Below are 12474 nucleotides of genomic sequence, written 5' to 3' on the forward strand. Positions count from 1 at the left end.
AGAAATACGTGTTTGTTAACATTGGGTATTAGGTAGGTCTGTTTTTCAAAACAATAATGTCAGGTACCAAAACAGTACATATTTTTTAACATGTGCAACGGAATATCTATTGTCGACCTTATAAAATATTTTACAATGGAGACAACAATATATAAGATGAACAAATGAAAAATATTAAGTTCTGCCAGGCCGAACTTTTAAAACCCTCCACCCTTGGGTAAAAAAAAAAAAAAATACACTGGTGGCCAAAACTAAAGCAACTGAAATTACAAGGAGAATGAATGCCCTGTAACTTTTTCAAAAATTAAGAAAATGAGAAAGTTTTTCTTGTTTTAAATTAGGTACTTTATTCACTTTTCCAAAACCTAAAACATAAAACCAAAATTAATTTTTATATAAAAAATAATGTTTGGTAAAGTCAATTAACCCGATTTTGGCTTGGACAAAACAAAAGCAACTCTGTTGTACATTCATATAACCGCTGCAATTTCAGTTGTTTTTACTGTGATATTTATCGCTTTTTGCTACCTTCGACAATTTCGCTTGTCATAAATCCTTTTTGAAAAGTTTTTTACAATAGTATGTGTTTTTCTTTTCGTTTTTTAAGTACTGCCCAAAAAATTTTTTAAAATGGCTAGAAGCAAATACAGTAACTGAATTAAACAGCAAATTATCAGTGACTATCAAAACAACATATCACAGAAAATAATTTCCGAGAAATATTTCATAAATATTTCTGTGATTTCATAATTATTTCTGTATACTAAGTCGGTTTTTTGAAACTGGATCAGTAGTAACAGTCTATAACCGATGAAGGCCGTGAAAAACTTCAGCCCGTACTAATCCACAAATTGTGAGAGAAATAAAAAACAACTATTTAAGAGTTCAACTGGATTGGTGACAGAGCAATCATTGGATATAAGCTGGAGATCAGTACGTAGACGAGTAGTGGCAGCTGGTCTGCATACCCGTAAGACATCAAAAAACCATTTATATCTGAAAAAATCAAAAAGGCTTTCGGAAACGATAATATTAAGTGGAATCAAGCTCAATGGAAAAAACATTATTTCTGGGATGAGTCTACGTTCAATATTAAAGGCTCAGACGTGAAAAATTTTACGGTGAGAAGACCAAAAAATGAAGGACTCAAGCCGCAGTGTTGCAAAGGTACAGTGAAGCATGAGGGAGGGTCAAAAATGGCGTGGCGCTGTTTTTCTTACTATGGACTTGGGTCTATCCATAAAATAAAGGAAGTTGTGGATCGGTTTGTTTACAACGATGTGTTGGACATCACGTTGTTCCCTTACGCTGAGTAAAATATTCGGCTGATTTGGGTGTTTCAGCATGACAATGATCCCAAACTTCTATCAAAACTTGTCAAATATTGGTTGCGGGAGTCAAAAATTGATGTTTTGTTATGGCCGGCACAATCACCTGACCTAAACTCCATAGAAAACCTTTGGAGTATCGTAGATAGGAAGGTCAAGCGAGATTCGGAAATAAGTAAACACAACATTTTGGGAAAGCACACCCAATGATCAAATTGAGCGTGTTATAGATTCAATGCCTCGTAGGTGTGCAGCTGCTATCAAAAATAATGGTTATGCTATCAACTACTAGCCAAAATTTAATTATTTTAAAATAAAAAATCAAAAGTTGCTTTAGTTTTGACCAAGCAAAAATTGGGTCATTTTAGTTTTCCACATATTATTTTTCGTTCAAAATTATTTTTGTATTTTTATTTTAAGTTTCTTAAAAGTGAATTAAACCCCTCATATAAAACTGGAAAAATAATTACGATTTGTTTATTTTTGTAAAAGTTACAGGACATTTATTGTCTTTGTGATTTAAGTTGCTTTAGTTTTGGCCACCAGTGTATATATATGTCGACTTAGAATTTTGTTCCTCTAGGACTTAAGCCAGCCAAATTTGCACTTTATGTATTCCCACCCTTACATATTTTCTTTATATTCCAGTTTTGTTATTCCTCGCGGTTTCTTCATTATAGTAAAAAAATTAACAAAATGAATTTGTAATTAATTTCGTTAAATAAATATTCAATTCAATTCTTCAATATAAAGTAAACGATTTCCATTACCAATATTACATTTGTATAAATTTTGCTGTTATTGTTATATTATCAATAAGAAATATGGCAACATGAATTCAGATATTCTGACCTTTTGCTTATTGGTCAGTTTTTATATGTAAATCAAACTTGTAATAACGAAAAAGATTTATATGTCCGACAAAATATTTTTTTTTTACCTGTCGAAAATATGTGATATCCGGTCATAGTTTGACACAATAAGCAATGCGATTATTGTGGAGAATATCAGCCTGGGTCTGGCATGTTGCTGTGCCACACACTATAAAATTATGCGTTGGCAACTCAAAGGCAGATTCATATTATATGATATACGCAAGCTGAACGTTGTGAAATGTATGTCATATTGGCCTTGTTGTTTTTTTAGAAACCGTCGTTTAAAATTTTCAAAGTACGAGGAGCTGTGCTGTGAACAAAGAGTTAACATTTTAATGTATTATTTTGTTATAATAATAAGAAATTATTCCAGTATTGATTTTATAATATAAAAAATATAAAAAGTTTGTTTATATAGTTGGTAAAGTGCTTCGGCTAACCAGTTGAGGTAAGTTAGAAAAGTCTGTAGTCTTGAATCTAAACACAGATCCCCATCAATGAAATTAGTTTTTGTTTGAGATGTATTATTAGTTTGGTTGAGCCAAAAGGTTTGTAACACCTCGAATTAATGATACTAGATTCAGCGTGTAGTATGTATACAGATCATCATATCTTGGCGACCTAAGTTGATCTGTACATGTGAATACGACCGTTTCAATATATAATGTATCACTCTACAGGCAGGTCGCAATATTAAACCGATCATTATGATATTTTGCTTAGCGTCAGGGTTAAGGCCCGATTACAAGGCTATAAATTACAATTCCATTCCAATGTGAATATTTTTTAACGCTGAAATTCAATTTGGGCCAAATCACAAACCTAACTGTATTTCATTCTGCTGTGAAATTAATCAATATTTGATTGACTGAAGACCCTGTTGATTGAAATAAATAAAAGGTTCTGAAGGAACATAAATAAAACCCGAACTGATTTGATACTAACGTCAAATTCGATATGAGGGTTTGTGATGGTTGTTTTTTTTATGTACACTAAAGGTATACATTTTATATACTCTCCACACATTCCGTTGGTAACTCATCCATACTTTTAGACCCCGCAGCGTAAAATACTTAGTGGATTTAGCCATGTCCGTCCGTCTATGCGTCTGTTGTAATCACGCTAGAGGCCAGACGTAATGTGATAGGAATCTAACATTTTACATACAGTTGTCTTTTGTCTGCTGTCGGATCAAGTTCGAAGATGAGCTATATCGGTCCACGTTTTCCTATAGCCCCCATATAATTGTACCTACCCATATTACGTATTTTAACGATTTTCACATTTGGTATTTTGAGTTTATATTGGGGTCTACCTCCTGTGGCAGAACCTTGTCTTTAAATATCCACTTTTTCGTATAGTTTTCATATAATAGTACCTCCCGGCCATTTCAGTCAATAATTTAAAATTTGATAGTAAAAGATTTATTGGGATCTACCTTCTGTGGCATACAATTGTTCATATATGTCCGCGTTTTCCTATAGCCCCCATATAAATGTATCTCTAGATATTCGATATAATGGCGATTTTAGCCACACTTTCTAAAGTAATAGTTTAAAATTCAGAATTCAGTAGCTGATATGACAGAACATTGCCTATATAGGTTCACGTTTTCCTATCACCCCCATATAATTTTTCCTCCCGATATTCGGCGTTTTAATGACTGAAGCCATCTTTTTTTATAGAATTGTTTGAAATTTCGATTGGATGTTCCTAGTACTTGATGTTCCTCCAATACTGAGTTTGCGGCTTTCGCAGACTTATTTTTACATGAATTACTTTTCAAATTGTGGGGGGTATTAAAGGTTCGGACCGGACGAACTTAACTGCTTCTTTACTTGTTTCATATATAAAATTCACCTGCAGTGCAATACGAATAATTTTTGCTAATACTTTACAATCGTCAACGACGGTGGTGGTAAGGAAACTTTTTATTCTCCTCTTCGGATAGTCGCGGCTTTTAAAATAATGTATTTTTGCCAATAGGTCTACCAAAAGAGAATGCTTCTCGGCCCGATTACAAAAATGTGGCTTAAACGTTCATGAACAATTAAAACAATATTCAACATTTCATAGCTAAGTTTAATTTAATTAATCATTACTATTCTATATACAATGGGTATGTTGTATGTATGTGTGTCATCGCTTTAGTTTTGGGTTTTCATACTCATTATCCTTTCTTACCAGCTACATATGTATGAAGTATATAATAGTACTCTATTGTGTTATATGATGTGTGTATGTTTTCGTATATAGAACAAATTTTTATGTAAAAAATATAAACTAAACTTAAAAACAAAACAAAGAAATAATAAAAAACACATAAAACTTAAGAGCTTTCTTTGCTGTCGATGAAAAATAATGACTAAACAATATATTCTGCTTGTAGTTCAAAGGTAGTTAGTGTGTCAGTAGGTGTGTGTGTGTGTGTGTTTGTTTTGTTATATACTAGAAGGATGTGGATTTTCCTTTTTTGTTTCGGGTGAAAATATTTTTTTTACTTCCTCGTCTTCGTTGTAATCACATGATATCACCATCGCGATCTGCGGAGGAATGCTCAATAGAATGGAAATAGAAGGGGTTCTGGATCACCTATACGTACGTACATACTCTCGACAAAGACATAAAGTTATGCAAATATTATTAAAACTTAAATTATTACTTTTTGTTGTTGTTGTTATTGTTAATTATAGTATGTGTTGTATTATTGTAATAAACATGATGAATTATTAATAATATCAATTAATTAATTTATCAATCAATATATTCTTAAGGATTTTCAGGCGGCTCATCCGGCTGTAATAAATTTTGTGGTGCACTTCCGTAATCGGTCATGACATTGTTATGATACTCTTCGTGTATCGCATTGGATTTTGAGTCCTCTTCAATGAGCACATCCGGCGGCGGCTGTTGCGGTGGCTCCGCCTCGATGGGAGCAACAACTTTTTCCAGATTTGCTATATATTCAACAGTTGAATATTTCGATTCCACAACGGGATTAGAGGGAATCGTGTCCGATGTTGCTGCATTGTCAATATTCACAACTAAAATGGCTGGCTTTTGTGTGACCACAGATTCTTGTTGTATTTCCGGAGTAACCACATCACCTTCCAAGGTGGCATTAAGTGCTGGCATATGAATGGTTGCTGTTTCAATTTTGTCGTCATCGTTGTTCAGCATTGCTTTTCCATTTGTGATTTCCATGGATTGTTTTAGGGTTTCATTATCGTTGGTCTCATTTAGTAGCTGTTCTTCTTTAACAGGTGTTGCGGTTGTTGAGTCAGACAATGGGGTGTTTATGATGGGGTTATTAGTTGCATCAATAGCATGAGTTGTGGTTATTGGAGCCGGAGTCGTCGTTGATGTTGTTGTCGTCGAGGTGGTAGTGCTTGTCGTCGTCAACGGTATTGTTATGACCGGCGCTTCCACAATTTTGATTGTTGGTGTTATAATCAAGGGCTTTATGTTGGCTCCACCACCTGCCAATGGTGCAAATAGTGGTGGCAGTAAATTATCTGCTTTCTTCAAGAGTTCAGTTGACGGTACTATAACTGGTATAACTTGTTGTTGGCTCAGATTCACACTTGGCAACATCAAAATATATTGACGGCTCTGACACATTTCTTCGTAGGTTTCAAAGCATTTGGTGCGTAATCTTATTTGTTTCTCCGTGTTTTTCATCAGAGGACAATATTCATCCAACAACATGTTGCAGCTAAATGGATTGTCTGGAAATGAATAGGGGGAAAATAAAAAATAAAAAAATAAATTTAAAAAGTTTTGTACTTTTGATTAAAGCCTGTCGTCGACTTACCTTCAAGATACAATTCCAAACGGCCTGGTACATTGTGATTGACGCAACTGGTCTTTGCCACCAATTCCCGAGAAATCGAAACAATTTGGTTGTGTGTCAAATTGGCTTGACACAATACCGGTAGACCATGGAAGTCCTTATCGAGCACAGTCAAATTGTTGAAGTCCACTTTGAGAATTTTCAAGCTTGGCAGTACTGTCTGTAAGAAAAAATTTAATAATTTATTTGATTCCATGTTCTTGAAGAGAATATTCAACAATTTTTAAGTTATACAATTAAAAAAATGAATAAAGTGTCATACTTTTCGAAAAACCTTATATCGAAATTTGGACACACATGAGCCGAATATCTTTTGGGATAACAGCTTAACCAAACATTTGGCATGTCATTTTAACCCAACTTTTGACCTACTTCATTAATATGTCTTGGAGTAGCTATGTACTACTTAAATTTGTATTGTATTATGACTGTTCGTTGTGAACTACTGCAATCAGCTGAAATTACTAATTTGGGGCAAAATAAGGATGAAATCCAAGGAAGCTATATATGGAAGCTCTATTCGACTTCTGACGAATAATGCATTTACACATGGACTGTTTTAACACATCAACTTTTTGCTGGCGCATTTTACAGGGCTATATTTGACTTCGTGCATTTGTTTGTAACATAGAGAAGGAAGCGAGATAGACCCATAGTTACTTTTGAGGATCTTCATAGAATCACTTTCTGAGTCGATTTATGCATGTCAGTCCGACTGTACATGTATTCTTGCGATTGAGATGACATTTTCCAAACAATATTGTTTAACCCAAGGACGAACCCTATTGAAATTGGTGATAATCGGATATAGCTCCCATATATCTACATAGTCAAAATGACCTGAATTTTGGCACATCCGACCGAATTCAATCTAGAAACAAGTACATCAAATTTGGCAAAAATCGGTTTAGATATAGCTCCCATTTATATTTTTCAACATATTTGGTGTTTGTCAAATTTTATCAAGATCGTTTCAGATTAATCCGATCTCTCGTTTATTGTGCAAATAATGACTAATATCAGCCCAAATTGAGTGAATTTCGGGACGTAGCTTTCCATTTTGTAGAACTCAGATCTGACATATATATATATATTTTTTAAATATAATCCTATATATGTATCTATTTATAAAAGATTAAAATGTCTGCGTCAAATTTAGTGAAAATCGATTCAGAATTGCATATGCCTCCTACATATTAGTTCCCTCTGAAACCAAACTATAACTGCTCTAAAGCCAAATGTTGATAGGTGGTATGATCTATTTTAAATAAATTCTTTTGTTCCAGGAGCTCTACTAAATATGTAGGGTATCATATAGTCGGCCCCGCCCGATTTTTGACTTTTCTTACTGGTTTTGAACTATTTTCTTGACATTTCATACATTTTGGATATTTTATATTTTCGATCTTGCTCTAGACCAGGGCAAGGCAAAGTGTATCCCTTGTGATATCTGTGTGTTCACCAACACAATTGTAAAAAATAAATTGTTTTGAATTTTCTGTCAAAATGGTTTTGGGAGAATATTTAGTTTTATTCGAGCAGTCGATGAAGAAGGTGCTGTCGGATATTTTTATGAATACACCGTAGGAAATATTGGATCACATAAATATATCTTACTACATATTTAAAACAAATATTTCCGAAATTATAAAAATTACAACTATTAAGATTTATATACCTGATTGATTTATTTTTGACAGAATTTGTATAAAGAGGGAATTAATTTCATATTGACCGACAAATTAATTGTCCTTCTAAAGTAGTCGATATTTTCATATCCCCCGATTTCTATGAAATGTCATGTATAGTCTTAGTCAATATTAGGAAAAATAGCAAGATGCGATGTTTATCATTCTGTTTGTAATTCATAGAAATAATCTTTTAGAACCCAACGGATGATATGAGTTTCTGCGTATGTCAGCCTGTGGAAATCGGTATTATTAATTATTAAACACAAATAACATCAAAATTATATAAAATTTCTGTAAATGTAAATATGTAAATGTAACTATGTAAATATGTAAATGTAATATGTAAATATGTAAATAAATATATCTTACTACATATTTGAAACAAATATTTCCTAAATTGTAAAAATTACAACTTTTAAGATTTATATTCGTTAATTGAATTCTATTTGACAAAATTTGCATTCCAATTCACATGGATATAAATTTATTTAATATTGTTAGATAAATGTATTGTCCTTCCAAATTAGTGGACATTTTCATATCCCTTGATTTCTCTGAAATGATATGTACGTTCTTAGTCAAGAACAGGATCTGATGTTTGTCATTCTGTTCGTAATTCATAGAAATAATATTTTAGGGCCGAACGCAGGATATGATTTTTTGATCAGCATAAAATTCTACGACTATTTACGTATGTCAGTCTGTGGCAACCGGTATTACTTTAGATAGTTAGCATGTTATGTCCGAAATTATTAAACATAAATAATATCAAAATTATATAAATTTTCTGAAAATGTCAACTTTTATATATTTTTTTTTTTATTTTAAAATGAATCATAATGAAATAATTGTGCAAATATATCTCCGAATTTTCTGATCAAAATATTAATTTTTACCAATAAAGTTGTTTTGAAAATAGAAAATTTTAAATTGAAAATTTAAAGATAACAAATTATTTCTCACTCTGTAAAGAGAGCCAAAAAAACACTTGTAATATTTTGTTATTTCAAAACACATACAATCACAACAATTTTTTGAGACTCTCTGCCTAGCCCTGCTCTAGACCAGGGCTAGGCAGAGAGCCTCAAAAATTTTTTGTGATTGTATGTGTTTTGAAATAACAAAATATTGCAAGTGTTTTTTGCCTCTCTTTACAGAGTGAGAAATAATTGGTTATCTTTAAATTTTCAATTTAAAATTTTCCGTTTTAAAAACAACTTCGTTGTTAAAAATTAATATTTTGATCAGACAATTCGAAGATATATTTGCACAGTTATTTCAATTATGTTTGATTTTGAAATAAAAAAATACATAAGTTGACATTTTCAAAAATTTTATATAATTTTTATTAAAAAAAATTTAAAAAAAAAAAAATATTAGACACAAATAATAATTTCGGACTTAACATCCTAACCATCTAGGTTGATCCTTTAAAAATTAATACCGATTACCACAGGCTGACATACGCAAATAGTTGTAGAAATTTATGCTGATCAGAAACGCATATCCTGCGTTGGGTCCTAAAATATTATGTCTATGAATTACAAACAGAATGACAAACATCACATCCTGTTATTTTCCCTAATATTGACTAAGAACGTACTATATGTACAGAGAAATCAAGGGATATGAAAATGTCCATTAATTTGGAAGGATAATAAATTTGTCTAACAATATGAAATAAATTTCTATTCCTAACATGTGAATTCGTATGCAAATTTTATCAAATAGAATTCAATCAAAAAAGATAAATCTTAAATTTTTAAATTTTTCCAAATTCGGAAATATTTGTTCCGAATATGTAGTAAGATATATTTGTGCTCCAATATTTCTTACGGTGTATTCATAAAAATATCCGACAGCACCTTCCTCAGCGACTGCTCGAACAAAACTAAATATTCTCCCAAAACCATTTTGACAGAAAATTCAAAACAATTTATTTTTTACAATTGTGTTGGTGAACACACAGATATCCCAAGGGATACTCTTTGCCTAGCCTTGCTCTAGAGTCTAGACCGTACAATTAGTAGACAAAAATGATTACACACTATTAAAAAAAATATATATTAAAATATTTGATGTTGTCATCATGGGAAGGTCTGTTCAGAAGAGTGTGCCACAAGTCTCTCCGAAAACATTACTTTTCTATCATTTCTTATACATTGTATAGTGAGAAGTTTATTTTTGGGCCTCCTTCATGGAAATCCTCTCGATATCAGTGAATATGGTAAACATTTAAAAAAGTTGACGATAAATTATTTAAAATCTCTTTTCATGAAATTTATTAATAATGCCCACACTTACCGTTTGCATTTCCCTCAGTGTTAACAAGCGATTATGGGACAATTCCAATATTTCCAACTTTTCCAGACCAATAAAATCCTCCGGTAATATACGCTCCAAACGGTTGTGAGTCAAGCCTAGAATCCTCAAACTGTTTAAGCCCATTAACGCACCATCCAGAGATGTCAACTCATTGTGATCCAGATATAAATCAATTAGATATGAACTCTTGTCAATGTTATTGCCTTGACTTCCGGACAATTTCCTTATGAGATTATTCGATAGATCCAATTGCTTAAGGGTCAGCAGGCCACGTATTTCATCCATGGAAAACTCTTCGATGGCATTGAATGAAAAGTTCGCCTTGTACAACTTTTTCAATGGCAACAGAGAACCGTTTAACGATTGTATTCGATTGCTGCACAGATATAGCTCTTCCAATTTAGTGGCATACTGAAACTCATCACTGGCCAACAGTTCAATGCGATTATTCGAGGCATACAATTCATTGAGATTGTGGGCATTCTTCAGGACACGATCCAGGCTTTGTATGCGATTCTGTTGTATGTACAACGTTTCCAATTTATTCAGATTTCGCATACTCTCCGGCAAACGTTCAATACGATTATTTTGAGCTATAATCAATTTGAGACGATTCGATTCGGGCAGTTCGTCATCCAAGCTGGCAATACGATTCATATTGATGAAAAGTGATTCCAATTTGTTCAGGTGCCGCAAAGTTCCATTGAGATTTTCGATTTGGTTACGTCCCAAATGTAGTGTCACCAGATTGGGTGGAAACGTGTTGCGATCCAGGCGTGTTATATTATTACTCGGCATGAAGAGATTCATTAGCATTTGTATGCCTTTGAAATCGTCTTGCAGCACAGATTTTATGCGACACCGTCCAATATCGAGAGTTTTTACCACCGGCATATGATTTAGCATATGCTTAGGTACCTCTTCGAGTTCATTGTCGCCTATGCCCAGATACTCGACATTCGATAACCCTCGAAATGGCAATTCCGGAACAGATCTGAAAGAGAAAAGAGAATATGTTAATTTTAATTTTTCTTTGGATTAATTATTGTATATTGTTATGTAATTTGGTTTTAACTGAGCGGAGAGACTTGCATCAAATAAAACGACGATTCGTTTGGATTACGATTCTTTTGTCAAATCTACTTAACATACAGCTTTTTTTTAACGTTTTTCCAATTTTACTTTTCATTACAGAACAATTTAACGTCTCTGAAACATAACTCACTTGCTGACATCAACTCACTCGTATTTATAGCTTTTTGTCTGTACATAAAGGCTTCAGAAATAACAATCCATGTTATTTTACAATATTCCCGCGTAATGACAGCCACGTCCATTCGTAAGAGAGAATACCCAAATCAACGAATGCATGTAAACAACAAAGAGAACAATAGTTATAAATACGAGTGAGTGAGAGGAACCATTGTTAATGGCTTCACAATGAGAACCGCAGAGCTATGATTGATACATAAAGAAAGGATAATGGAAGAGAAGGTCACGATTTTCTGCCGAATTGGATAGAAGCCTCTCTTGCAAATATAGTGCAAAAAACAGGGTGAGATGAAAAAACTGCAACCAACTTCAGTCTGAAAAATGGCTCGTGAGCTGGACATATCGCAATATTCCATTCGGCAAATATTGAAAAACGAGCTCGGGGTAAAGCCATTGAAATTTCAAAATGTGCAGAAAGAAAATAGATTTAAAAGAGCTAAAGAGTTGCTTCGCGTGCCCGAAAGTGGTGAACTGCCGAATTTGGTTTTCTCCTTCTCAGTTGGCCACCAGAATTCAAGCGCCAGTCATTGTGATGGTGTGGGCCGCTATAACAGCCGATAAGAATAAATGCCGAATATTATCGCGAAAATATTCTGAATGGTGTATTAAAGCCTTGGGCACGCAAACATTTTGACCGCAGACCTTGGACATTCCAACAGGACTGCCGGAGCAGGATAGTGCGGGCACTCAGCACGAGCCACCCATGAATGGTTACAAAATGAGGTTCCTCGCTTCATTTCCAGCGCAAAATGGCCGCTAAAAGTTCCGGACACCAATCCGTTGGACTATTGTGTCTTGAGTATTTTGGGAAGCAAGATTGGTACTAAAAAATACCCAAGTGTCGATCATCTCAAGAAAGCGCTTCGCCGGGAATGGGCTAAAATACCGCAGAGCAACATTCGGGCAGCATGTGATGGTTTCATTGGCCGTTTGAAGGCCACAATTCGTGGCAAAGGTGACCAATTCGAACAAATCTATATTTATTCTAAAATTTGACGCTACTTCCGACATTTTTTGTTTTCATTCAAAAAAAAATAAATAAATAAATAAATATAATAAAATAAAAATTATAGCGTTTAACATTGTTGCAGTTTTTTTATCTCACCCTGTAGATGTACATTATAGTGGCA

General features: G+C 33.5%; 1 protein-coding gene across 1 annotated transcript in view; it reads right to left on the reverse strand.

The window, feature by feature from the left end:
* Positions 1-4264: 4264 nt before the first annotated feature.
* The window catches only part of LOC101896256 (leucine-rich repeats and immunoglobulin-like domains protein 1), a 30823-nt gene continuing 22613 nt past the window's right edge, over positions 4265-12474 (reverse strand). Inside the window, exons 2-4 of the mRNA XM_005190748.4 lie at positions 10052-11066; positions 6018-6216; positions 4265-5931 (exon numbers count right to left, since the gene is read on the reverse strand). Of these exons, the coding sequence (XP_005190805.2) occupies positions 4973-5931; positions 6018-6216; positions 10052-11066 (2173 nt within the window). The 3' untranslated portion in view covers positions 4265-4972. The remainder of the gene's footprint in view (positions 5932-6017; positions 6217-10051; positions 11067-12474) is intronic.

This window comes from Musca domestica, unplaced genomic scaffold (genome assembly GCF_030504385.1).
Source record: "Musca domestica strain aabys unplaced genomic scaffold, Musca_domestica.polishedcontigs.V.1.1 29, whole genome shotgun sequence".
Taxonomy (NCBI): domain Eukaryota; kingdom Metazoa; phylum Arthropoda; class Insecta; order Diptera; family Muscidae; genus Musca; species Musca domestica.